A 25,444-nucleotide genomic window follows, 5' to 3' on the forward strand; every position below is an offset into this window, starting at 1 on the left:
TGCAAGCTTGAGCAAGAGCGAGGAGCTCATTTGGGCCGGGGCACGGGGTAGGCATGCACTGGGCCAGTCCTCAGGGTGTCAGGCTGAGGAGGGGCTGTGCCATTCTGGGGCCCATGAATGGCCCAAGATGGGAGTGAGCAGGGCCCACGGGGGCAGGTAAGGTGGTAGGTGGGTGTCAGGTGGGGATGCTTAGTGGCTGTCCTTGGTGCCTTGCGAGTGGATGTGTCCAAGCTCTGGGCTCAGACTCCTGGCCCCCATGGTTCCTGAGCCAGAGCAAAGACCCCAGCCCACCTTTCACTTGCTGGCTCTGGCACTGCCCCTGCAACTTCTGTCTGGTTGCTGGAGGCCTGTCAGGCATGGGCGGGGGTGAGTGTCATATATGGAAGGCTCCCTGAGGGCCACCAGACAGCCAGGGAAGGGTCACCAAGCCAGGCTTGGGGGTGTAGCCAGGCACCTGAGGGTCTGCTGAGGAGGCATCTGCCGTCAGCCCTGGGTGGGCAGTGATTGGGGGCCTGCAGGGGCCTGGGTACAGGTACAGGGAGTGGCTGAGGTAGCAGTGGTGACAGAAGGCTGAGGCCCGATTCCCACATGGGTCCACTCAGCTGCTGTGTGACCCCTGCAAACTCGAGCCTTTCTGGGCTCTTTATGCTGGACTGTGCCACACGCCCCTGGATCCTTCCCCCTTTTGGAGTGAGACTGAACGACTCCTCCATGACCCACGGCCCCTCCCCCACTCCCAGTCGGTCCCCCCACAACTCTCCCAAGACACCCAGCCCCTCCTCACTCAGAATGAGTCCCCAGTTCAGACAACAGGAAGCCACACACCGCTTCCTCTTCCTTTTTCTTTTTTTTTTCTCTTTTCTTTTTTTCCCTGTTTTTCCTCCCAGCCCCAGCCCTGAGTGGGCAACCATCCAACCATCTGTCACTTGGTTCATCTGTCCATCCACCCATGTCACAGGTCCAACCCCCAGTGCCTGGTCACATGACCGTCTCCCACTCTTCCTGTAGCAGGGCAGGTGGCCGCTCAGGCCCAGAGGCCTCCTCATCCAGGCCTGAGCAGGAGCCGTTGAGGAACCCATCATCCTTGGGAGCAGCCATGGCAGGGGGTGTGGTCTTGAGGGTCTCCATGGCTGGGGCCCCCGGCTTGGAATGGCCAGGCAGCTGGGGGTGGCCGTTGGTGGTGGCAGCAGGTAGCAGGCGAGGGCTGAGGGGCAGGCCGAGTCCTGCACGGGGGCCTACATTGGTCACACTTGTGTGAGACACCATCGGGCCGTAGCTGTAGCTGCTGCTCCCACTGCGTGCCTTGCGCTTGAAGTCCAGTGCCAGTGTCCAGCGACTCCAAGATTTCTTAATCTCGGCCTGTACCTGGGGGCGGTAGGAGGGTGGGTGGTTAGGTGTGCCCACAACCCCAACAGTGCCACCATCCTTGCCCCCAAAACACCCAGCACTAAATGAAAACAGAGGAGTAGGGGGCTACTAGAAAATTCCAAGGCCAAGTGAAATCCCACCATCCTCAGAACATGGTGCCTGGCTGCAGGCAATTGGCACACCCAGAATCTATAAGGCTTGAATGGCCCCAAAAGGAGCTGAGTCCTCCAACCGGGGTTACAGAGAATTCCACTGTAGGGCCGGGAAGACCCTTGGCTATGCCAGAGATTGAAGAGCCCCCAAATCCGAGCACATCCTGAGCTTGAATCATCTGGAAAGACTTCTCTCTGCCTTCAGAATGTCCTCAGGGATTTTCTTGGAAGAACAAAGAAAGAATGGGGCAGAAGACGAGGGACAAGACTTTGAGGAAGCCCCTGGCACATCTGTCTCCTCCCTGCCCTGCCCCAACGCTGCCTACTGCTTACCTCGCCATTGCAGAAACAGTATATGATGGCGACAAAAAAGCCCTGTGGAGAGAGGCGTCTGGCATGAGGGTCTGCACCTCGCCCCCTCCCACCCTCAGCCAGGCCAAGCTTCGCACCTGGAAGGAGTTGAAGAGCATCTCATAGTGCATCTGGACTTGCCAGAGCGTCCCTGAGACCTCGGTGTACGGCGTGGCCATGAAGACGATGTAGTGGACGCCAAAGAGCGGCATGAGCACCAGCGTGGATTTCAGCAGCTTCCTGGGCCGGCAGGGCAGGTAGGTCAGGGCCCAGCCACTTCCCCCTCAACAAGCACCGCGCCACCCCGCACCCTGCCAGCCCCAGGCTCCAGAAGCTACAAACGGGCCCAAGGCTCTGGCCACCACAGGAGGATAACCCAGTTCCCTCGGGATGACTATTGTCCGTGCAAAGTGTGAATAGGGCCCCTTGATTCTCAGAGTTGCCCTGGAGTGGCCCCCCATTATGGCCCCCTGTCCCCGGGCCCTCTGCACCTGCTGGTCCCTTGGCTGGCATGCACTCACCCTCCCATGGCCCGCCGCCTGCTGAGGGCTTCAACTGAGCTGTGGCCTTCTTGGGGCCACCCACTGCCCACCTGTCCCTCGGACTCCCTGTGACCAGCTCTTTGGGGGGAGGTCTGAGTCTGCACCCTCGCAGACCCCAGCTATAGGCCTTGGGGTTCCCCCAGGGCCTCCAGAAACAGGGCAAGATCCCATCAGTGCCTGGGGCTGGCAGTTGGGTGGGGACAGCCAGGGAGTCAAAGCTGGATCCTTCCCTTGCCTTTGTCTTTCCTTGTGTACACGGTGCTTGGATTCAATGACCCCTGAACTCTACTCCCAGCTCTGAAGAGCCAGGACACAGCAGGCGTGGCTCACCGGTACTGCTGCCGCGTGTCACACCGGCCGGCGTTGGTCTCCCGCAGCTTGGTGGCCAGCACTCGGACGATGTTGCTGAAGAGGATGAAGTTGAGCTGTGGGAGTGAGGAAGGCTGCGTCTCGAGGCTGCGCCCAGCGGGGTGGGGCAAGGACTCTGGCCCATGGCCTGCCACAGCCCTGCCCTACCATGGGTCTCTAGGTGGCTCCTTGGGCCCTTGGCTTCCCTGTCTGGACTGGAGTGGGGACCAGCCCATCCTCAGGCCTCGTGGCTCAGACCCTGGGGTCCAGGGAAGCTGCCACAGGTCCCTGTTGGGGCTGGTCATGGGGCCCAGGGGCACACCCCCACGCACCCCTGCTCACCACAATGGAGGCCAGGATGGGCACCTGGATGATCCACTTCTTGTTCCCAGAGCTCAAGTCCCAGCACCTGGGAGAGGTTGTGGCATTAGTCCCCACCCCTTCCATTCCCATCCTAAGCCTGCCCACAGAGGCCCCAGAGTTGTCAGGGACACAGGACGGGGGTGTTGGGTGTGACCAGGCCTGAGGTCACCCTCACAGGCCTTTTTGGAAGTAGTCCCCTGTGACCCTGAGGGGGTTCCCAGCTAGAGGGTGAACTGAGAACTCCTGAAGCTGGGGCCACTCAAGGCCAGGGTACAGGAGGCCCCCTCATATGCTTCACGGAGGGAGAGGGTCCCAGGGATGTTTCTGGCCTGGCCTTCCCCACCTGGACCTACCCCGTGTTGGCCAGGGTAGCCCTGACACCGACCCATACGGCCACGAAGACAGCAGGCAAACCTGTGGGCACAGAGGGGGCAGTGTGTGAGGGGCTGTGGGTGCTGCCCACGCCTCCCACCCTCTTCCTTGACGACCCCCAGCTCACCCCACCATTGCCCTGACCCCTCACCCCAGGCACATGGGCTGCCTGGTGACAGAGCCACATTCTGGCACGTGCTGCCCCACCAGCCGGCCCTTGGGGCTCCAGCCCTTAGGACCCAGCTCAGCCCTCTGCCCCATCTTGGTGCTGCGTCACACACATACCTGTGGGGCACATGGTGAAACAATATGGTCTCCCTAACTTTTCCATGCCCGGCCATTATGCCCTCCCCTCCCCAAAGGGTGCTGCTCCCTCCCGTGGGGGAGCCTGTTGCCAGCTCTTCTTGTCCCAGCAAAGCCCCCCACCGCCCCAACCAGGTTTGAAAGGTCCTAGCCCTCATGGATGAGGCTGGATGGAGCGAGGGTTTTTGTCCCAGGCAGGGGCCACAGGGAAACCTCCATGTGTCCTGGCCTGAGCCGGCTCAGGCTGCACACAGGACCTCTGAGTGAGCTTTGCTTCTGCGGAAGGAGCCCCAGGTCCTCCCCCCACCAGCTTGACTCTAGGCCTGACGCACCCTTGGAGGGATAGAGCATAATCTGGGTTTACAGTAAGAAAGAGCTGTGACATTTCTGTGCCCCAGGGTGCTCTGCACTCCCCAGTCCACATGTCTCCAGCCCACTCGGACACCTCCTAGCTCCAGACCTGCATCAGCTCCCGGGACCAGGTCCAGGTCTCCCCTAACTTGGGGGCTTGTCATGGTGAGGTCAGGGTTAGGGTGTGTGCCAAGGGGCAGGGAGGCGGTGGCTGTTGACCTGAGGGCCTCTGGGTGCTGAGCATGGAGAGGGCTTCAGCCACCCGGCCCACCCTTTGCAGTCTGGCCAGTCGCCCAGGAGCCCAGCCAAGCTCTGGAGCTGCCAACAATAATGGACAATTATCGGTAACTAGATCCGAGAGCCGTGGGGGGCGGGGAGGAGAGCACAGCCCCAGGAACCCATTCTGCAGAGGGGCCGCTGAAGCCCAGATGGTGTTGAGGGGCTGGGCCTACGGCTCTGGGCCACGGACCCTGCAAGTCTACGCAGGCTGGCGGCGGTGTGGGCAGCTCCCCCAGTCCATCCCAGTGAGTGGATCAGTGGGGTAACAGACGCTGGCCTAGCCCACAGGGCTCAGGGTGGAGGGAGGGTCCCAGGATCCCACCCTGATCACGAGCTGAATCTTGACCTGGTAGTCCCCCTCTCCCGCTCCTGGGCTTAGCCACAACCCCAGGTGAATCTGACCGCATGTGAACCTGATCCCTGGCCAAGCCCCGTTCCACGAGTCTGGAATGAGGTCGGTCACAGAAGGGTGGCAGGCCTCCCACCTGCTGTCCCATGTCTAGGACAGGATATGCTGGGGACGCCTTACCCTCAGTGGTGCCCTCTCACCCTGCCACCCCTGGTCCCACCCTTGCCTGCGCCTCACTACCCCTGTGCCTGCGTACCCCAGCCGAAGACCGTGAAGCCCCACAGGTACTTCTTCTCTGAGAAGAAGGCCATGAAGATGAGGCTGTGCAGGTACAGCCCCTCCACCAGTATCCAGTAGTAGTTGGTGGCCAGGAAGTAAAGGAAGAAGGTCACTGCTACCCGGCAGCCCGCCTAAGAGACCAGCTGGAGTTAGCCAGAGGGCAGGGCCTGCATCCGGGGAAGCCAGGGCCGGGCTGGGGACTGGACGCTGGGAGCGGGGAGCCGGGGATGGGAAACTGGTGGGATGGGACAAGTGGTGCTGGCCAAGCAGGCAGGAACAGGTGAGTGCCACGGGGGGCTCCCTGAGGGGTGTGTGTGGTGGTTTCGGGCAGGCGGCTAGGTGATGGGGTGGCGTGGCCGGGGTACGGGGCTGAGGCAGGAGCGTCGCTCACAGGCGCGGGGTGGGGGTCACTTAGACGGTGGGGCTGGCAGCGGAGCTGAGGGGTGCGAGGGACCCTGTGGGGTGGGTCCGAGTGCCTGAAGCTAGTGGTGGCAGCAGGAGCCAGGCGGGGGCGAGGGCCGGGCGCACGGGCGGCCGCGGAGGGCACTCACGTAGCCGGCGGCGGCGACGGGCGGCGGGGGCGCCTGGGCGATGGCGCGCAGCTCCTCCTCCGTGAGGCGCTCGGCCTCATCGAGCGTGGCGCCGGAGTAGAGCACCGCGTCCTTGACGAAGATGCTCACAGCGCGCAGCATGAAGGACAGGAACAGGTGCATGTGGATGTAGTTGCGTGTGCAGTGCAGCCGCCTGCGGGGCGCGCGACAGCTCCGTGGGTGGCGGCACGGGGCGCGCGGTGGGCCGGCAGGAAGCTGGGCTGCGCGCGGCGGGGAGGGACCCCAGCCGGGGTGCGGGGTGCGGCGAAGCGGGGGAGGAGGCACTCTACCTCGGCCCCGCCCCGCCCTCGACCGCGCCCTCACCTCCTCCCGCCCGGCCTTGCCCCGCCCCACCCACCTGAAGTAGGCCAGGACGAGGACAGCCACGGTGAGGGAGGCCAGCGACACGGAGTAGCCCACGGTGTAGATCATGCCCAGGCGGTCAAACACCTCCTGTGCAGGTGGGGTGACATAGTCAGAGCCTTGGGACTCAGCGTGAGCATCAGGGTAAGGTTGCTGGAGGAGTCAAGGTCGAGAGTCAGGGCTAGCTCAGGGGTCTCTAGGGGGATAGCTCAGGGGTGGGAGTGAGCTTCTCACGGTCGGGTTGGGGAGGAGGAAGGCTCGCACCCGTTCACGTGTCTCATTGGTCAGGAATTTGACACACTCGCTGTAGTTGGCCCATGTCCGGTTGTGCCCTGGCACCAGTTCCCAGCTGCCATTTTGGTCACAGCGTCGATAGGCATGACCTGCAGGTCCGTGGGAGAGTCAGGGCAGGCAGAGAGAGATCTGGAGTCACTGAAGCCCTGAGCTCCAAGTCCTGGCATCCCTGTGATTCCCCACCCCACTCAGCTGGCCTTACCTTTGTGATTGAAGTCATAAATGTAGTCGGGACAGGGCACAGCTACTACCTCACCTGGTGCCCCCAGCGGCCAGCATAGGATGTGGTCCCATTCAGGCAGGCAGGGGCGCCCTGTGCCCAGAGACAGACAGGGTAGGGGACACAAAGAGAGAGTCAAGTCCATGGTTAGTGACACTGAAGGATGAACACACCTGTGGCTGTAGGTTCCTGCAAGGACAGGTGTGCCCCGGGACTGGAAAATTCAGGCTCGAGTATTCCGGAGACACGATATTGTGTCCTTACTCCCTGCTGTGCCCCACACCCACCTGGCCATATAGAATTTGCTACAGCCTCCATGCAGGTACTGGCACGGGCCCCATTTTCCAGGTGGGTTGGCAGAGGCCAAGAGAGGTGGGTGACATGCTGAGATCATACAACATAGGGCCCTGCCCTCCCAGTGCTCAGCCCCAAGTTAGGTATCTCTCCTTTCTCTCTGCCCTTGGTTCCACCTTTCATGTGTCCCTGAAGAAGGTCAGGTTCCAGACTAACTCTCCTTCAGCTGGGAGGCTCCCTATGTGACCCTTACCCTGGGACCATGGACAGGAGGCAGGAGGTCTGGTTTCTAGTGCCAGTTGGACAAAGAGCTGCCCACATCACGCAGGTGTCCCCAGTCTTTGCATTTTGGTTTCCTCATTGGGAAGTTGGAGTAACCTATCAGTCTGCACTTCTATCACCACCCACTGCCTGCCCTGAGTACCTGCTATGAGATACCCATGGCCACTGGTGGGGAGAGATACCATCTCCCAAGTCTAAATCTTAATGGGGGATTCACAGAAGGGTGACACATCCCACCTTTGGGCCCCAGCCTCACTACACAGATGCTAAGGGACCTCGGAGGGTCCCCAGCCTCTGGATCTTCCACATTCCACCCCCAGCTTGCAGCCCCTCTCTCTCCTCCTGTAGGGCTCCAACCACAGGACTCTTCAGCCATCCTGGAAGGTTGCCTTGATGGCTGGCCCCACCCAGTTTGGTGAAAGGCTCTCTGTCCTGGGCGCCATATTCCCAGCCCCGCCCAGCCAGGCCCACAATTCCCTCTAGTCCCCAGGGAGCCACAGGGTGACCACAGCCTCCCAGATGTGGCCCATCTGGAATCTGCTGCCCACCCAGCCGGTTCAAACCGGCCCTGTGGCCGAAGCCTGGGCTCTGTGTTTGCGTCTCCTCATCTCCCTCCCTCCCTTCTCTTCTGTCCTTGTCCCACTGTCTCTGGCCCCATCCCTCTGCCGTTGCCCTCCCCTCCTGCTTTGTTTCTCTACTCACTATGTGTCCTGGTGTACCTCCTCTTACACACTGAGTCCCAGACCTTCAGTTTGTACCTCCTGGTCCCCTTTCTGTCTTTGTGACTCTGTCTCTCTTTATCTCTGTCTCCATGTCTCTGTGTGCCTCTCTGTCTTTGTGTATCTCTCTCTGCCTCTCTGTCTCCCAGGGTTCACTGTCATCTCTCTTCCTCTCCATGGATGGGGCTAAAGCCCTGGGTCCACCCCTGCAGGGTGGTGCTGGGTGACTTCCCTACATTTATCTCCCAGGGGCCTGAGCCCATCAAGCTTGCCTGCCCCTCCACATGTTGACCTCTAGGTTCTGTCTCCTCCTGGCCCCTGCCCTGCTTTCCTGGGGAGGGGGCTGTAGCCTTTTATTTTCCACAAGAGGGCCCACACACGGGGACAGAGCAGTGGGAGCGGGCAGGTCCAGGCCCAAGTCAGAGGGACGCATGGAGGCACAGACGAACCTCGGTGCCTGCTGCCAGTGGGCGCCTCCTTGTCCTCAGGGTAGAGCTTCCCAGATGCCTTCTCTTTCCTGGGCTTCCCTGATGTGGATGCAGATGTCCATCCCTTGTCCGATTCCATTATGTCAGCTGGAGAAATCAGGGTAATTATGGCTGTCAGCTGTGCTACAGCGGAAGACCTGGGGTACCCTCCTGCATCAGACTCCCCTTTTGAACAGTGGAGGGTTGTCCCCTGCTCTGCTGACACCCCAGACTATTGGGAGATCTGAGACGATGGGTGAGGAAGTGCTTCACAAACTGTGAAGTGCTTGCTGGGTGCAAAAGTAATGAGAGGAGATGGACTGTCAGCCAGGGTTCCAATGGGAGTGAACACCATGGGAGTGGAGGATCAGATCGGCCAGTGGCTTGAGCAGTAAATGTGGGTGAGACAGCAGAGGTGGTGTCCTTCCAGCCGGCAGTCAGACAAGGGCTCACAGGAGCGAAGGCCCCACCAGGGGGCGCATGGTAAAAGTGGACAGAGGGGGAGATGTCCACAGACAGGTTACACAGCAAATGTGAAGTCTGGCCAGAGTGCTGTGCAGGTAGAGACGTTGGCGATGAGGAAGACAAAAGCAAGATGGGGCCGTTTGTAAAAGTGGACAGACAAGTCCACCTACCCCGTACCCTGCCCTAGAATACTCGGGTAAGGGGTTTGCAGCTTCCACAGTGGCCCTGGAGACTCATCTGAGATGGAGTCTGGCCGTTCTCTCCATTGGAAAGATGCTGGAGGTCTTTCTTCCTAGCTGCAAAGCCCTCCTCATTACCTGCTTATACCCCTTCAGCTACAGCCCAAGCCAGGGGCCCCCAGCCTTCCTACGCTGGGTCTGTGGCAAGGATTGGAAACTGAGTCCAGATGACCTGAGAATGGCTATGCCCATTGCCCTGTCTTTACCCTCAGGCATCATTGTTGGGGGGTGGGTAGCAGGATAGGGTAAGGGAGGGGCTCCATGGTGGATGGGGAGGGGGCAGAGAGAGGCTCCTCGCAGGTTTCTACAAAGAGGAAGAGGGGGGATGGGCCCACCTGACCCCCAGATGCTGATGTGATTGGAGCCACTGGTGGGTGGGGCCGTGACTATAGAGACCATGTGAGGCTCTGTGAGCATGAGCAAAGTCTGTGTGCTACAGGGTGCGTGTGTCATTGTGTTCTTGTGTCCTGGGTGTGCATCAGTGTGGTCCCCCCAGCAGCCTAAGGGCCAGCTCAGGGGAGGATGCTGCTCTTGTAGGTTTGGGCCTCTTCCAGTTTATGAGATTAACCAGACATCAAAGGCCTGGATGGGTGCTAATGAGGCCCCATTTTGGCTTCTAGGAAATGGATTCAAGGAAGTGGGCAGAGAAGAGCTCAGCTTGAGAGGAGGTACAGGAGCAGTGAAATCAGGTGCTGCTCCCCTTCCTCGTGACAGGGGTCCCACAGAGATGCTGTGCTGGTGGGAGGGAACACTCCCTACCCAGGTCAAGCACCCTCCCTGCCAGGCGATGATCATCTGAGATACCCATTCCTATCCCTCTGTCCTCACCCCCTGCCCATGCAGCCCCATGGACCCTCCATTCTCCCCACCCTGGAAAGACCTCTTTGCCCTCTGCCCAGGTGGCCTCTTTCAAAGACCTACCCATCCTTCTGGACTTGGCTTGGCTAACTCCTCCTTCAGGAAGCTATCCCAGCCCACCCTGCTGGGGCTGGCACCCTAGTCAGAGCTCCTGATCCTAGCTTGCCCCACCAGATCTAAGCCCTTTCGGGGTGATTTGGACTTTAACTGCCTTCACACTGCCCTACCACCACCCCAAGAGGGGAAGTCCTGCACATCTTTGGGCAGACCCTGCCAAAGGCTCTCTCCATCCCCACTCCCAGCCATGTGTGTGTGTTCAAGAGAATGTGAGTGGGGATGAGGATGTCTGAAGGCTGGTGGCAGGCAGCACAAGACCTAGTCCTCAGGACTTATGATAAGCCAAGGATGACTGGAGCTTGCTGACTCCACGTTTGCATGACCCACCCTATTTCTGGTCCTCACTTTGGCCTGGCCCCCTTACCTGAGTCCACCCTCACCTAGAGCCTTCACCTGGCTCTACATCCCACCCTCATCTGGCCCCTCCTTCTCCTGACCTCATCCCCAGACCCTCCTCATCTGGCCCTGCTCCCACCTGGCCTCCACAGGACTTCCTTGAGCCGCTTCTCACACTGGGCCTGGGCACGGTGCAGCAGTAGGATCTGTTCCTCTTTGGTCATGACATCATCTGCATCCACCTGCCAAGCCAAAGGTCAGACCACAGGCAGGACTTTCCAGTGCAGCAGTGGCCCCAGAGCCATCCGTCCTCCCAGAGGGATTCCCCCCTTTCCAAAGGCTGTGACTCTAGGGAGAATGTGGAAAGTCTGCCACATGAAGAAAATCTGCCCTATGTAGCTTCTATTTTACAAATGGGCAGCTGTGGTTCTGGGCGGTAGGGCCTGGTCCATCAAAGGGAAAAAGGAGGGGGCTGTCCCCTGCCTGCCCGCCAGTAACCCTGTAGGCGGCAGCCACTGATATTCTCTGTCCAGTTCTTTCCCCAGGGGAACATGGGAACAGGATGGAATGTCCCAGGATGGATCCTCGCAGGATCCTGGCTGCCTGCTGGGGACCTGGTGGGTGGGGGTGGATAAGGAGTGGTGAACTCTGGGAAGACAAACCCAGCCTGGATTCCTTCAAGTCCTGGAGCCCTGGAGGACCTTGGGAGTTACCAGTTTCCATCCCGGCCCAGCTCCCCTGTCAATGCTTTTCCCAGTGAATGGTGAGTGCCTCGGCCCCTCCCGCTTAGGATCATCCCAAGAGGGAGAGGATGGAGACATTGCTGGCAAGTGGCCTGAGTTGGGTTGGGCACTCCTGTGCAGGCTGGGTGGGAGTCCCCCTCATTCCATTGCTTATCTGGGAGCTCCCTCCATCCAAGGAGACTCTGTGTTCTAATGACATGGGACAGGCCTTCACTCCTGCTGTTCTCTGCCTGGAATGTCCTCCTTTCCCTTCCTTCCAACCTGCACACCCTGGGCATTGGCTGCCACCCACTGGGACTCACAAGCATCATTATAATGAAGGAAATAAAATATGGTGGGGGGGAGGGGAGGAAGTGTCTCACCCTGCAAAGGTGACTGCTGGAAAGGGTCTGAGCCTCTGTCCCCCTGACTTGGGAAGAAAGGAGTCAGAGGGCCAAGGCAGCATGCTGCCCTGGGAACAGCTCAGTATGCCCAGCCCAGCCACTGCTATGAGTGTGACCCACAAGGGGTTAAAGCATCCCCTGGAGACCCCTCCAGGTCAGGGCCATGTCTTCACAGACCCTTAGGCAGGGCCATGTCCTCAGAGACGACTCCCCTGCCCCCAAAGACTGTGTTCCCCTCAGATGCCACAGGGCAGAGCCTCATCCCCGTAGATCCTGGGCGGGCAGAGCTGCAAGCCCTCGGACACGCCGCGGCGGGGCGGCCCTCCAGTCGGAGCCGAGCTGCGCGGGGAGGGAGAACCAGGGGGAGGCAGGCCGGGAAGGGGCGGGCAGACGGGTCAGGGAGCCCGGCTGCAGGGAGAAGTTAATTGACCGCGTCTCTTGGCGGCAGCAGCTAGGGCTTTCAGGGCCAAGGAGTCTCCAATTGGCTCGGCCGGTCTCGGGTTCTGCTGGTTTCACTTAGTGCAGGAGCGTGCGCGTCTGTGCGCGTGCGCGGGCGGCACCCCCCTCGTGGCCGCGCGCGCGCCGTCGGGCCGCCGTGTGCCCCGTGTGTGCCGTGTGCCCCGTGTGTGCCCGTCTCGGGGCGTTCCCGCGTGCGCTCGTCCGGCATGTAAACTGGGGACGGGAGCCTGACGGGCCGCGAACGTGCACGTGTGTTTGTGGACAAAGGTGGGCGCGTGCGCGTCTGTGAGTGCGATGCGGTAGCCCGTTAGCGTTCGTGTCTGTGGGCGTCCTGCGCTTCTGCTTGTCACTGGGAGCTGAGGGGGACCCCAAGATCTCAGCTGGACCCAATGCCCATGGGCCCTCTGGGAGGGCTGGAGCAGATTCCCACGTCCTGGTTGCTGGCCCGCGGCTCCGCTATCCTATGGCTTCCCCACCACAGCTGCGGCTCAGCTGGCTGGGGCAGAAGTAGCAGCAAGGCGATGGGGCTTGAGAGAGGGCAACTCCAGCTTGCCCAGGATCCAGGGGTCTCCGGACTAGCCTGAAGCTCTCCTTCTGCCTCTGACATTGGGGACTCAGGCTGCTGAAGGGTCTGATCTCCGCCCACCCCACTCCCGTTATTACAGCACCATTCACCACCATTTCCATCTGTGCTACTAATACCTCCATCAATAACAATCCCCCCGTCACATCACCATCAACAACCACAAGTACCAGCACTAACACCAACACAACCATCACCACCCCTTCCCAGTATCACCACCACCACCACACCACCGGCAGCACCATCACCACCATGAGCACTACTGTTACCATCCATAGAACCACCATCACCATGATCACAACCGGCACAACTCCGTTACCATCACCACCTCCACCACCACCTCCATTTCCACCAGCACCAGTGCCACCACTCTATTATCACCAAAGGCAACATCAGTACCATCACCAATATTGCCACCTGCCCAGTAACCACTGTCCACACCATCTTTGCCATCTTGTCCTCACTCCCTCCCCACACCTGACTCCCCTTCTCCTGCTGCCCACCTCCACCCCTCTCAAGACAGATAATGTACCACATTCTTCCCAGCAGATGCAGAGCTCTTGAGTGACTGACCAAGGCTCCCACCAGTCCCCAGAGCCTTGCTGACTCACCAGCCCTCCCAACAGACTAGCCCACTGATGTGGCTGAGGGTCACAGCTGATGGCTTAGGCTAGAGGCAGGCAGTCATGGGTTGAAAACTGACTGCCCAGTTGGCAGACCAGAAACTGACCAACACACCCTCTCACAAGCCCATGGAGTCTCCTTAGCCTCCACCTACTGCTGTTGGCTTCACCCTCTCCACGGCCAGGAGGAGGCACTCTCCCTTTTCCAGAGTCTTGTTTCTATGGTGGATCTGGGAATGTCTGGGACAGGGGACAGACAGTATGTGCTCCCAGCATACCATGCCCCCCTCCAACTCATTCATTCATCCACAGGAGTGGTGGCCCCACCTCTGGCCTCCCTGAACTTTAGGACCTATTTCTCTGTCACCCCAGTCACAGCAGAGTTGCCACTGCAGCAAGAATTCAGGTCAGAGTTAAGCAGGCACTTTCCCAAGGAGAGGAGGACAGCCCCACACCAATTGTACTGCGACCTCCAAGCCTCAGAGCACAGCTCCCCTGCCCGGAATGCCCCCCCAGCCCCATTCATCCCTCCCTCCAGCTGCACATTCCCGCCATCCAGGGAGATTCTGCCACCAGCACTGGAGCTTGGATCCACCTGCACACCGGACTGGCTTTGCGTCTTTGGTGAAGTTGCTTAACCCCTGTACCTCAGTGTTCCTTTAAAAACAGGGCAATAATAGGGCCGTTGTGAGGATTAAATGAGGTGCTGCATGAAAAGCTAGGGCAGGGGTGGGGCTCAGGAAAGCTGGTTGCTATTGTTGCTACTGTTAATAGCAGCAGCAGTGGCTGCTGCCAGGTGACATGGGTGCCTCCAGGACAGGGACCTGGGTGGCAGGTAGAGATTGTCTGGTTAGATGACTGAGTCCAGGGGGCAACAGTGAAGGGCAGATAGGAGGTGGGACCCCTGGGAGGATTGTGGGCAGAGGGCCCAAAAAGGTGTGCCTGGCAAGCTTTGGGGGTGGAAGGACATCCCAAGGACTCCTTGCATTTCTGGATCCACCCTGGACTCATACTGGAATTCAAGGTCACTGTCAGGGCCCCCCAAGCTTGGGCCTGGGGGGTAAGAGGACCCCTCCTCTGCCTCTGCCCTGGCTGGGGAAGTCTTACCTCCTGGGCAAGAGGGGGAAATGCTGACAGCTATGATTTGCCTCCCAGCCTGGCATCCCCGTCTGCCACTCCCTTCCCTCCACCCACCAACCCCTTCTTCAAGCGTTCCTGTCTTCTCAGCCCAGCTCCAGGGTGCAGAGGACTCAGACTCGCATCACCTTAGATCCTGAGAGTCTGCAGATCTTGGGTCTCAGGGGTGAGGACTGAGGGACTGGGGACTCGGTCCTGGCCTGGGGTCACTTGGTCCATACCCACCATGGTGAGGCCACCCAGCCCTGTACCAGGTGTCCCGTATCCCCCCACATCCCTCCTGTGATCTGGATTTTGGGCTGGCGTGACTCTCCCTGATCCAGCCATCAGAGGGCTCAGCTCCAGTGCCCTCTGCTCTAGTGCACCCCCCCCATGCCGTGTTCAAGGAGCTTTACACATGTTTCCCTCACCTTCTATATCCCCATTTTACAAACTGGGACACTGAAGCCAAGAGTCATAGTTAGAAAGAGGAGGGGCAGGAATGGGGCAAGGGTCCACTTGACACTAAAGCAGCAGCCCTGGAGGAAGGGACAGAAAGGAGGAAGCTCCCAGCCACTGAATCCCCTGGCGCCAGCCACAGCACCATATTTCCACAGAGACCTTCCGGACTGTACCCTTTGCTGTGTCAAGCAAGCATCTCTTTGCAGACCCCCTAAGGCAGCCTTCTTAAAGGTAATTTAGGGGTGGAAGTAGATACAGAGGTGATGGTGGTGATGGCAGTTTGTCCCCAGCTCTAAAAGAGCAGAAGACAGGCCCATGGCAGTCAATGCCTTCAGCAAAGCCAGAAGGAGAAAACCTTGGCTAACAGGAGACCCCTTCGTGACCTCCTGGCCTTCCGGCAGACCTCCGCCAGGTTTCACTACTGGGACCCATGCTGGCACCCCTCGATGTCTCCCATGCCAGCTGGCTGGGACTGCTCCCCCACCCCTTGCTGCCCTCTGTCTGTCCGGCTGGCCTGAGCAGGCTCCTCGTCCTGCCCCGCCACTGCTGACAAGTGCTGACTTTTCCTCCCCTTTGCCAGGCCTTCCTGAACAGGCTGCCTGTGTTTGGGGCTGGGAGGGGCTGGGGGGGGAGGCACTGTGACGCCTCTCATCCTGGCCAGCCAGCGTGGCCGCCTTCAGGGCAGGCAGTGGGATGGAGCCTGGGATGGCAGAGTTGGCTGCTAGGACCCTGTGGATCTTCACAAGCGACCCCTACCTGGGCTGGGGGACCAAGGCCTGGAAGGATGGCATAGCCTAACTTAACCATAGCCTGGTTAGCAGAATAGGGTCCTACCAGATTTCCCTTCGGGTACAAGGCTGGCCCCAGAGTTGGGGTTCTTCAGGGTTTGGAGGTCTCCGATGTCTTTGTAAACCTGAGCAAAACTTTGCACCCTCTCCCAGTCACATCATATTTTGCAGACAATTTCAAGGGTCTGCAAAACCCTCACCCCACCTTTTCTTTTTCCTGGGGACTCTCTCTCTGAAATAGCTGCCTTCCTGATGTGGTGGCTGGACCAGGGAGTGTCCCCAGAAGGCCCACAACAGGAATCTCAGGGAGGCTGCTTGACGCCTCATTAAAACATTCCGAAGAAAACCCAAGTTCCCAAGTTCCTGGGAGGGCTCAGCCCCCCTCATATTGCTCTGTCCACAGGCAGTTCCGAGAGCTGGTGGGGGGGATGTGTTTAAGAGCAGGTGATATAAAAAGCTTCAACAAATCAATATGAAAAAAATAAATAACCCATAGAAAGATGGGTAATGGCTCTGAGCAAGCTCTCTGAGAAGACGGACAATAAATCAATGTAAAGTGCAAAAGTCATTGGTAATCAGCAAATTAAAATGACAAGGCACAACACTGTTCACCTCTCCAAATAACAAAGGTGAGACGGAAGGAATCCTCATAAGATCCTGTGAGATAGAGGGTGTGAGGAGTCCTCCTGGTCAGTCTTGGTGTTGTGAGTATAAATTGGCACAAGCTTTTTAGAGGGCAAATTGGCCATGCCTATTAAAATAAAAAATGTGCATGTTCTCAGACCCAGCAATGACAAAATCTAGAAATATCCTACTGGGAAAGAGTCACATGGGGACGGACATAAGAGGGCATTTCAAGGAGCTTCCCCGTCACCATTTGGAATCATACACACACACATGACATTATGCAAAAACAATCTAAACGTACATTCCTAGGGACTGCTTAATGAATCCCAGGTTTTGGAATACTACGTAGCATTAAAGAAAGATTTATATTTACTGACATGAAGATCTCCAACACACACCTTTAAGTAGAAAACTGTATATGGCAGAGCCCTATCTAAAAACCGATGTCATTTATTTAAAAACAATCAACCAAACAAAAAGAAAACCACAAAACGAAACTATCTATTTGACATGTACCCAAAGGTACCATTTGGAAGCACACACAGAGGTATGAGGACAAACCCTCCACCCAGACAGTTAGACATGGTTTTCCATGGAAGGGGGAATGGGGTTTGGTAATGATCACGGGGACTTCTGTTTAAAATGTATTATGTGACTCTTTCATAAGAAAGAACATATTCATGTATTAGTTACGAAGTTAAAAATAAGAAAGTAAAATAACACAAGGATTTAATTTTTTAAAAAAGAAAGAAAAGGAAGGAAAAGAAAGCCCAGCGTGAGACATGGGGATCTCTTGCCAGCAGCGACTCTCATGCTGCTTTGGAGGAAGGCGCTCAGGGCAGCAGTCTGAAGACCTGGGTTCAAATCTCACTGTGCCACAGACTGTGTGACCCCCCCAGGGTCCTTTCTCGTAAGATGGCTGGGTGAATGGATGGAATGAGAAAACATTTGTGACAGATTCTAGCTGAGAATCTGGGGAGAGCCAGTGTTCAATACATGCCCTTTCTTTCTTTAAAAGCAAGCGTCATGGCGGAGCTGCCCCTGGAGCAGGCGGGGGGGGGGGGGGTCCCGTATGCTCCCAGCCTGTGAGTCCTCACTGAAGTGTTTTCTGAGTCCTACCCAGCGGTCACATCTCCACACTCGAGGCCTGCCCCACACTGAGCTTCAGCATTTCCCTCTGCAGTGTCTCCTCCACATGCATGCATGTTGGGGGTGTCCTTAGGACGAGGCATCCCCAAGGACAAGAGTGCCCCTTTGCCTCCTACTCACAATCTATAAACCCTTCCCTTCTTCCAAACTTTGCTCCCCCTGACCCCCAGGCTCCAAGGTGCTCTTTCCTGTAAGGGACCAGCTGGACTAGCTGAGTCTGGCTGCAGCCAGTGTCCTACCCGTGGGACACTCTTTGGTCCCCCAAACATGAGTTCAGTGGAGATATGAACCTGGTCTTGGGGCTGGCTGGACAGGTAGCATACAGGTTTGGTGACGGGGCTATCAGATGAGGTTGGGGGGCTTGGGGGGCACTAGTGCAGCTCTGGATGGGAGCAGCAGCTCCTGGGCTGAGGAGAGGGAGCTGGCAGGCTGTCAGCCTCTTGCTGGCTCCAGCTGAGCCCAGGGGGCCCACAGACACTGGATGGGTGGGTAGGCTGCATCCCTGCCTCTCAGGCCAAATCCTCTAGTCCTGAAGCCAGGGAGTGTCCGGTGAACTCATGTGCCCCAACAAGGTCCTGCGGCAAACCCAGCACTGGCATCTCTCCTCCTACCCTACCCTCAGCCATGGGCCAGGGTGAAGCCAGGCAAATTCTCTGCGTATAACTCTGCTTCGCTGGAGAGCAGTGTGAGGCTCTGGGTACCGGCATCCCCCCACTCATAGAAGCACAGGGCTCGGCACTTGGTTGGCATGAGATAAATAGTGGTCATTGTGGGTTGTGTGATTTGGGTCAGTTAAAAATGGGGACAATAACATTCCTCAGAGGGTTATTGGGAAGATTAAACTGGCTAATACATGTGAAGTGCTTAGAACAATGTCTGGCAAGTAGAAAGCACTACAGAAGCATTTATTAAATACAAATAAGAAAACAATAGACCTGGATGCACACATGCTCGGAAATGCACACACAGGTGCACACACAACTGTGCTCTAGAAGTCATGGGCAGACCCACAGCTTTAGACACACAGTAACTCGCACAGGGGATCAGATACCACCACAGACAGAGATGAGTCCCACGTAGCCCTGCTCTGACACACAGACGCACTCTCAGGACACCCACACCCATCACCTTGCGTACTCACCGGACAGTCACATGCACACATACGTGTGCACACACAGAGCTCGCTGAGAGAAGGGTGGGGAAACGGCTCTGCCCCCCAGCGTTTGCCAGAGTTTGGAGTATCTCTGCACAGGGTGCCGGACCTCGGTTTTCTCATCTACAAGTTCTCCTATGGGCTACATCTTTGGCTTAGGGGAGCTTTTGCTGGGGCCATAAATGCAAGGGCATAGGCATGAGCGAATGGGGAGTGTTGAGGACCACAGAGGAGGAGAGAGCCTCAGATTACGGGGTTCCTAGGCCAGTGTTTCCTCCATGCCCTTTTTATAGATGGAGCAACTGAGGTATGGAGAAGGGTAGCCCAAGGTTACACAGGCATTAGGCAGAGGTGGAGGAATCCCAGAACTCCTGCCTCCCAGTATGGGACTCTGTGCTGTGTAGGGAGCTGTTTCTGGTCAGGAGGAGGAAGCTCCCTGTCTGCCCCTTTCTCTAGAAGGCAGAAGCCCCCACCTGGGTGGGGAAGAAGGGGCCTTGAAGTTAGGCACACAGGCAGATAGCCTCCTCAGGAATGGGCTGGTCCCCTGGGCTAGGGCTGCTGTGGGATGTGACTGAGGGCATGCGACGCCTCCCTCCCCAGGAAGTGGACCCCGGACCCTACCTAGCCCAGGATGAGGAGGTGCTGCCCCTCTGTGTTCCAGCTCTCTGACTCTGCCTGCCTGTCCCTGTTTCTCTTTGCTGTTCCTGGTCTGTCCACCTCTCCTGCTCTTGGAGCTCTCATCCCTACTCCCTTTGTCCCTGCCTCTCTCCAGTCTTCTCTACCATTCTGTCTCTTGGTGTCCACTCTCAGGGGAACGCACAGTATTCCCAGGGGTCTCCTCACTTACCAGAGTCCCCCTCAAGCATGCTTCTGTAGGGGTGTTCTGTGAGGTCAGTGTCCTTCAGGGAACTTCCATCCCTCCTCCCTGGGCAAGCAGCTTCCACTCTGAGTAAAGTCAGACATGTGTGTATGCATGTATGTATGCGTGTGATCATCATAGCTGGAGGGGTCCCCTAAATCTTACCCCCTGCCTAGGTGATCCTGGCCTCAGACCCACATCCCTGTGTCCGGGATTGCAAACAAAACTTGCAGAAAACGGAGGTCCCCAAAGCAGTCTGTAGGATTCCACACCTGGGCCAAACCCAGCCTTCTTCTAGATCACACGATCATCTTCGAGGGAGATACAGCCATGGTGCTCACAGAAGCAGAGGGTAGGGAAATCCCAACCACAGATTTCCAGACCTGGGACCCCAAACCCAGGCTTCAAAAATAGGGAGACTTCAGGCATCTGGAGCCCACAGTCCGCATAACCTACAGACAGCAGGCACCCAGGATCCTGGGTCAGAGGGGACTCTCACCCAAAGTTCAGATTTATGGGGTAACCCAAGACTCCGTGCCCGAGACCCACCCCAGGGACCCCAGAGTAAGCCCGCAGGCTGTCCTGAAGTGCTGGCGGCGGAGGACTTACCAGCGCGTATGCGGAGCTGAGCACGGGGCAACAGAGCAGGAGCGCCAGGCCGGGTGCGATCCGGGTGGCCCCCATCGCCACCGCCTAGGGCCGCGTCCCTCGGGGCAGCCGCCGCCGCCGGCCCTGGTGATGGTGGGGGGTGCAGAGCTGCGTCAGGCTGGGCAGCCCCGCCCACGCCCCGGCCTAGGGGACCCCGGCGGCCCGGCGGCCCGAGGCCCCGGGGCCCGGCGCGGGGCCCATGCGCTGAGGGCGAGCGAGCGAGCGAGCGCGAGGGAGACAGGCAGGGTGGGAGGGAGCGAGGCAGCCGGAGGCCCGGCGGGCGGCGGGCGGGCGCCGAGCGCTGTGGAGCGGCCCGTCTGCCTCGGAGCGGAGAAATCACATCCATATGGCCGGGCCCCCCGCCCCCGGCCCGCCCCCCGCCCCCCTCCCGCGCCGCCTTTTCTTTCTTTTTTTTCTTTTGGGGAATTGGGAGCTGTGGCTTCGCCCCACGCCCAGTGGGGGAGGGGGCGGGGGAGGGGTCGGGGTCGCGGTCTGCAGGGGGTGAACGGGGCTGTTATTTTTAGCTCCGCGGCTTTCCGCAGTAGGGCTGGGGGCGCGTTTTGAGTCGCGCGGGGCGTACGTAGCTAGGGGACGCGATCCCAACTTTGCAACGACACTAAGCCCTTCGGTGTTCGGGCCGCCACTCCCAGCCCCTCGGCCCCCTCGGGCGCCCATCCCCTCGGCAGCGGCCTCCCGCACCCACTGCCCATCCTCGGTCGGAGCCCTGCTTGCGCCCGCGCGGCTTGAGCGCGCTAGCGCCCGGATGCCTGTCTGCCTGTCTGTCAGTCCGTCTCCAGCTCCCCCAGCCTTGGCCTCAGTTCTTCCAGCGGCCCCAGCTCAGTTTCGGTCACTCCCTCGCTCCCTCCCTCCCCTCCCCCTTCTCTCTCTACGAAAACATTCGCAACTTTCCAAAAAAGCCACCGAGCCGAGCGGCTCCGCAGGGCTCCGAAGAGGCGCAGCCGACTGACACCGAGACAGACCGGCGTGGCTGCCCCGGCCAGGCCCGGAGTCATCCCTCCCCAACCCCGGGTACCTCCCTTCGGCGCCTGCCCCCAGCCCCGACTTACTCCGAGCGCCCCGCCGCGGCCCCCGCCTTGCCATGGATGTCGGGGCCCCCCCGACAGCCTCCCCAAGCCAGCGCCCCGTCTGCGGCCCCGGGGGGACTTCATGGAGCTCTCGGGACGCCCCCCTGGCCGGCCTGGCCTCCAGCGCCCCCCGCCCGGCCGCCGCTCCGAGCCACCGCCCGCCGCGCGCGTCCCTCGCCTCGGCGGCTGCCGCTCCCCCTCCCCCCGCGGCCTGGGCGCCTCTGCCCTCCCCCGCGCGCTCGCTGGGCCTCTCCCGCCCCTGCCCACTCCCGTCGCCTCGGACGTGGATGTGTGGAGGGGCAGAGCAGAGCCCGCTGCCCCTGCCCCGGGACGTTTCTTTAGAGCCCGTGGCCCAGGGTCGTACAGCGGTGGGATGTGAGTGTTGGGGGACGGGGCGGGGGGAGCTCTGACATCGAGACCCAAGAACGGAGCCCTGGACTCTGCCGCCGCTTCATTCTCTTCTTCGGGAAAGCACGGAATTTTTAATTTTTTCTGGTCCTCCGGCCCAGGCTGGCGAATGGGGACCCTCGGCTGAGAAGCAGGCCCTTTTCACAGGAGCATCCCCTGGGGAGGCAGTCCGGTACCCGCGCGCCCCTGGCCGAGGCGCTGCCTGTCCGCCAGCTGGGCTCCCGCTCGGGCCGGGTCGGGGTCCCCGGGGAGGCTGCTCGGCCGTCAGCCCCGAGCCGGGCCCGACCGCCGCCCTCCGTTCCATCCCCAGAAGGTCGGTCTGCTGGGCCCTAGACCCGCCCCCACCCCTGCCTGGGTCTCCAGCCGCCAAGTCTCGCTCCCTCCCTGCCCAGCGGCTCCACGGGGCCCAGTCTCCAGTCTCCGACCCATTCAGCCGCTGGCCGGGCCTCCTCAGCTCCGCCCCTGCAAGACTGGGGACTCAGCCCCAACACTCACCCTTGAGCTTCACTTCCCTCCCTCATCCCCACCCCCAAATGCTCTCGGCCAGCTCAGGTCTGCCGGGGACCCTCAATTTAGGGGAAGGGAGGGGGGAATACAAGCGGGCTGGGGCCAGACAGGGGCGGGGCTTGTGTGCTGGGCTGGGGAAGGGACGCCGAGCTCTAAGAGGGGGGCCCTTCAACCCCAAGCCTACCACCCCCTGTACCAGGTGAGGAAGCTGAGGTTGAGGGAGGGGCTGGGATGGCTGGAGCAGAGGGCTTTAAGGATGGTTGTGGGAAGCTGGAAGCTAATGTAAGGGGCTGTGGAAAATGTCATCTGGGCTAAGCTTGCCCACTTACCAATTGTGTGCCCTGGGCACTAAACTCTCTCACTGTCTGGGCCTCAGTTTCCTCATCTGTAAAATGGGGGAGTTGACCAGCTGATTCAAAGGGCACTTTTAGCTTTACTGTTTAGTGCCCCCAAGGGCGGGTGTCCAGGCCCATGGGTTACAGGGGCTCTCCAGACTCAGCCTGTGGGAACTGAGCTCCTCAGAGCCTCCAAACCTGCCCCCCAAACCTCAATGTGAATGGGCCCTCAGGCCTAGTCCAGCTCAAGTCACCCATCTCCAGTCTCAAGCCCACCCATTTTCCAGACTGCACCCACAGCTGTCTTCTCCACACACTTCTATGGCTACACCCCTCCTCTGTGTCCACTGCCCTCAAGTGTCTGTCCTGGCATTGAAGGACTGTGCTGTTTGAGACAGTTTCCTCCAAAGATGCCTCTCTCCGACAGGCAGGGTCCAGGGTCCGCTGGACTCCTAGCCTTCTCACCATGCTCCCTCCCCTGCCTCTGTCTTTGCTGTCTCCTCTGCCAGGATTGTGCTCCTCTGCTTTGTGTAAAGGACACGCCTCCCTCCTTGTGTCCCCACATTCCTCATTACTGGGGGCAGCTCTGAGTTCAGGGCTGCCTCCTATGCTGTGTGAGCACTCTGGAAACAGGGGCAGAGACCCAGGTGCCCAGAGTGGGCACCCAACGAACACTTGTGGTTCTTCAGCGTTATGTTTTGATAGTCTCAGCTTTATGTCTCTGTTTCTATGTGACTCTAAGTTTTATGGTTCTATGACCCCTGACCTCCCACCCACCACCTCGGTGATGAGAAAAGAACATTCACGGAGGCATTGGAAGGGCTGAGAGGTAAAACTAGGGGCTGACGGGTAGGGGGAGTTCTCAGTTCTGACACAAGAAAGCTTGAGATTTGGAAACGAATAATATTTGTACTTGGGAGGACCAGCGCAGGCTGTGGACAGGGCTGCAGACAGGGATCTGATGGGCTTTGGGCCCCTTAAGGGCATTCCCCTAGCTGTAACTCACGTGCCTCACCCCAGAGTCCCCTGCTGGACATTCCACAGCTGTGGGTGGGGCCACTGATCCCCTAACTCACCCTCAGGCCTCTGGTTAAAGTGCCACCATGAGGGTGGGGGTGTCACACGTTAACTGGTAGCACCCCAGCAGAGCCAGCCTACCCTTTTTGACAGTCAGGCCCCAGGGCCTTGGGGGTCAGTTTCTGGTTAGTTTCAGGTCAGTTTCAATGGGGTTTGGAAAGGCCTGGCTGGGGGTGGGGAGTGGGAGTGAGTTCCTGTCTCTGATGCCTAGGCTGGGGCCCAGGAGGAGGAGCCAAGATGGTCACTGGAGCTCAGAACTGGAACAAGGGCTGGGCCCTGGCTCCACCCCTGCTGGTGTGGCAGCCCCAGGCTGACAGGCCTCTGCTGCTGCCATGCCACTGTTAGTAGGGCTCTGGCCAAGGTACACAGACCCTGGGGCCAGGGTGGGCACAAGACTCCAACAGGAAAGGCAGAGGCTCAGTTCTCTGAGCTCTGCAGCCTAGCCTCACTCCATCAGAAAACCCTTCAGGAAGCCCCAGCCTAGGGGTCTCTGGGACAAATGGCCCACATCTGCTTCTTTGGCATCATACTCCCCCAACACTTCATCCCAGCATTAGCCCCAAAGTTGGCCTCCAACCTGAGGCTTAGCCCTGATCCCAGACTGAGCTCTCCCCCATGACCAACCCTGACCCCAGGCCGAGTTCTTATCCCACTCTGATTTCTAGCCCCTGGCTGAACCCTGACCCCAGGCTGAGCTTCCACCCCGGGCCTCAACCCCAGACCTCTCGGGTTCCAGGCCCCTTGGGAAGCGTTTTGAGGCAAGGGGCCAGTAGGGGAGGGGATGGCCAGGCCATAAGTGAAGTGAGGTGCCACTTTTACAGCCATTTCGGCTGCTCATAAACACCCCCCACCCAGCTGAGTCACTGGAGGCTCCCACAGCAGCTGGCTGGGCAGCCCCCTCCCCTTGCGGCAGGAGCCTGGCTGCCTGGCTTTCTCGGCTCTCAGGAAGGTGAAGTGAAGGAGAGTGGGAGCACCTAGGGCCAGCAGGCTTTGTCCCAGTCAGGGAGCACTCCCGAGGCTGCTAGAGGTATGAGCTTCCTGTCCCTGCTGGTCCCATGTTCGCAGGCCCCCTGCTGTCATGACACCAAGTCCACAGACACGTCTTTATGCAGGCACACCTTGTCTGCCCCATGGCACATACAGCCGGGGCACGCAAACACTCACCCCACGGGGGACCACAGCCTTGCCCCTCCCAGCTGTGCTCAGGCCCTCCAGGCTTCCCCGGACCCCACTCACCTGGAGCCCACAGGCCTTCCAAGTAGGACCTGAAGCTGCACAGCAGGCTCAGGTTGGCCACGGGGAGGCCATCGATAGCCCCTGAGCAGCTTCTGTGGTTCAGGACTAAGCAAGGATGTTGCTGTTGGGGACAGGCAAAGGCCTGAGTCAGAGCTTTCACTTGAAAAGAAAAATTAATTATTTTTTACCAAGTCCTGAACTGGCCCAGGACTTTGTCCCAGATCCCTAGTTGGGGCGGGGGCTTTCGGGGGAGGGTGGAAGTGGCAGGTCCAAATGTGCCAGTGTTCAGATGCCCTGGGATGGGTCCTCCCCTCAACACCCATGGGTCTGCCTGCCAGGTGCCCTGGCCACTCAGGCCCTCAGGTGTGTGTGTGCCTCAGTGGTCCTCTCCTTGTCCTGCCAAGCCTCTCTCCAACTCCTCTTCTGTCTGTCCCTGTGTCCCTGTCTAACCCTTCTGGTCCTTTCCAACATCTCAGGAATATCAGGCCACCATAAGATATGAACACAGCTCCTACAAGTGACTTCATTCAAGTTTTAGGCACCCAGAGAAATCAGATGAAGGGTTGGGGTGGTTCAGACCTGTGTCACAGGCAGGAAAACTGAGACCTTAAGAAGGTCTGGCCTCCCAGCACTGGATATCCAGTGGCTCCCAGCCAGGAGAGATGTGAGGACCTCATTCCATTCTAGCCCTTGTCCCCACCCCTGCAGCCCCACAGATACCCCATATCTGATGCCTTGCCCACTGGAATGTGGGCTTCTGGTGCGGAGCCAGCCAGGAAGCCCTCTCTGTCTGCCCCCCAGACCCCTCCCCCATAGCTCAGGGTCTGTTTGTGCAGTTACCAGTCACAGAGTAGACAGGCTGACCGCCCTTTGTGGGTCTGTAGAAGCAGGGCTGGATTCTT

At 59.2% G+C, this 25,444-nt stretch overlaps 1 protein-coding gene across 8 annotated transcripts; it reads right to left on the reverse strand.

Moving 5' to 3' along the window:
* Window positions 1–828: 828 nt before the first annotated feature.
* Window positions 829–25,444, reverse strand: PTH1R (parathyroid hormone 1 receptor). 8 transcript variants are annotated; one of them, XM_045530420.1, is made up of 16 exons: window positions 25,383–25,444; window positions 24,543–24,663; window positions 19,856–19,978; window positions 10,441–10,543; window positions 8,269–8,394; window positions 6,507–6,617; window positions 6,275–6,393; window positions 6,006–6,100; window positions 5,609–5,801; window positions 5,035–5,188; window positions 3,478–3,538; window positions 3,104–3,170; window positions 2,744–2,838; window positions 1,970–2,111; window positions 1,854–1,895; window positions 829–1,365 (listed from the first exon to the last, which is right to left on the reverse strand). In XM_045530420.1, the coding sequence occupies exons 3-16, from the start codon at window positions 19,928–19,930 to the stop codon at window positions 979–981; spliced, it is 1,770 nt and encodes a 589-aa protein (XP_045386376.1). In that variant the 5' UTR covers window positions 19,931–19,978; window positions 24,543–24,663; window positions 25,383–25,444; the 3' UTR covers window positions 829–978. The 8 variants fall into 8 exon arrangements, 7 of the variants coding, with proteins under 7 accessions (XP_045386376.1, XP_045386380.1, XP_045386374.1 ...); XR_006729840.1 differs by lacking the exon at window positions 25,383–25,444 and adding an exon at window positions 1,509–1,743 and having other exon boundaries at window positions 1,273–1,365; window positions 24,543–24,716; XM_045530424.1 differs by lacking the exon at window positions 25,383–25,444 and having other exon boundaries at window positions 829–1,743; window positions 24,543–24,716.

The sequence above is a fragment of the Lemur catta genome, chromosome 18 (genome assembly GCF_020740605.2).
Source record: "Lemur catta isolate mLemCat1 chromosome 18, mLemCat1.pri, whole genome shotgun sequence".
Taxonomy (NCBI): Eukaryota; Metazoa; Chordata; class Mammalia; order Primates; family Lemuridae; genus Lemur; species Lemur catta.

Bases quoted from the DNA above. Each gene is read 5' to 3' on its own strand.
- PTH1R (XM_045530420.1), bottom strand. From the start codon at position 19,930: ATGGGGGCCACCCGGATCGCACCCGGCCTGGCGCTCCTGCTCTGTTGC. The intron at 6,394-6,506 runs GTAAGGCCAGCT...ACGGACCTGCAG, and splicing joins TTATGACTTCAATCACAAAG to GTCATGCCTATCGACGCTGT. The intron at 3,539-5,034 runs GTACGCAGGCAC...CTGTGCCCACAG, and splicing joins CTTCACGGTCTTCGGCTGGG to GTTTGCCTGCTGTCTTCGTG.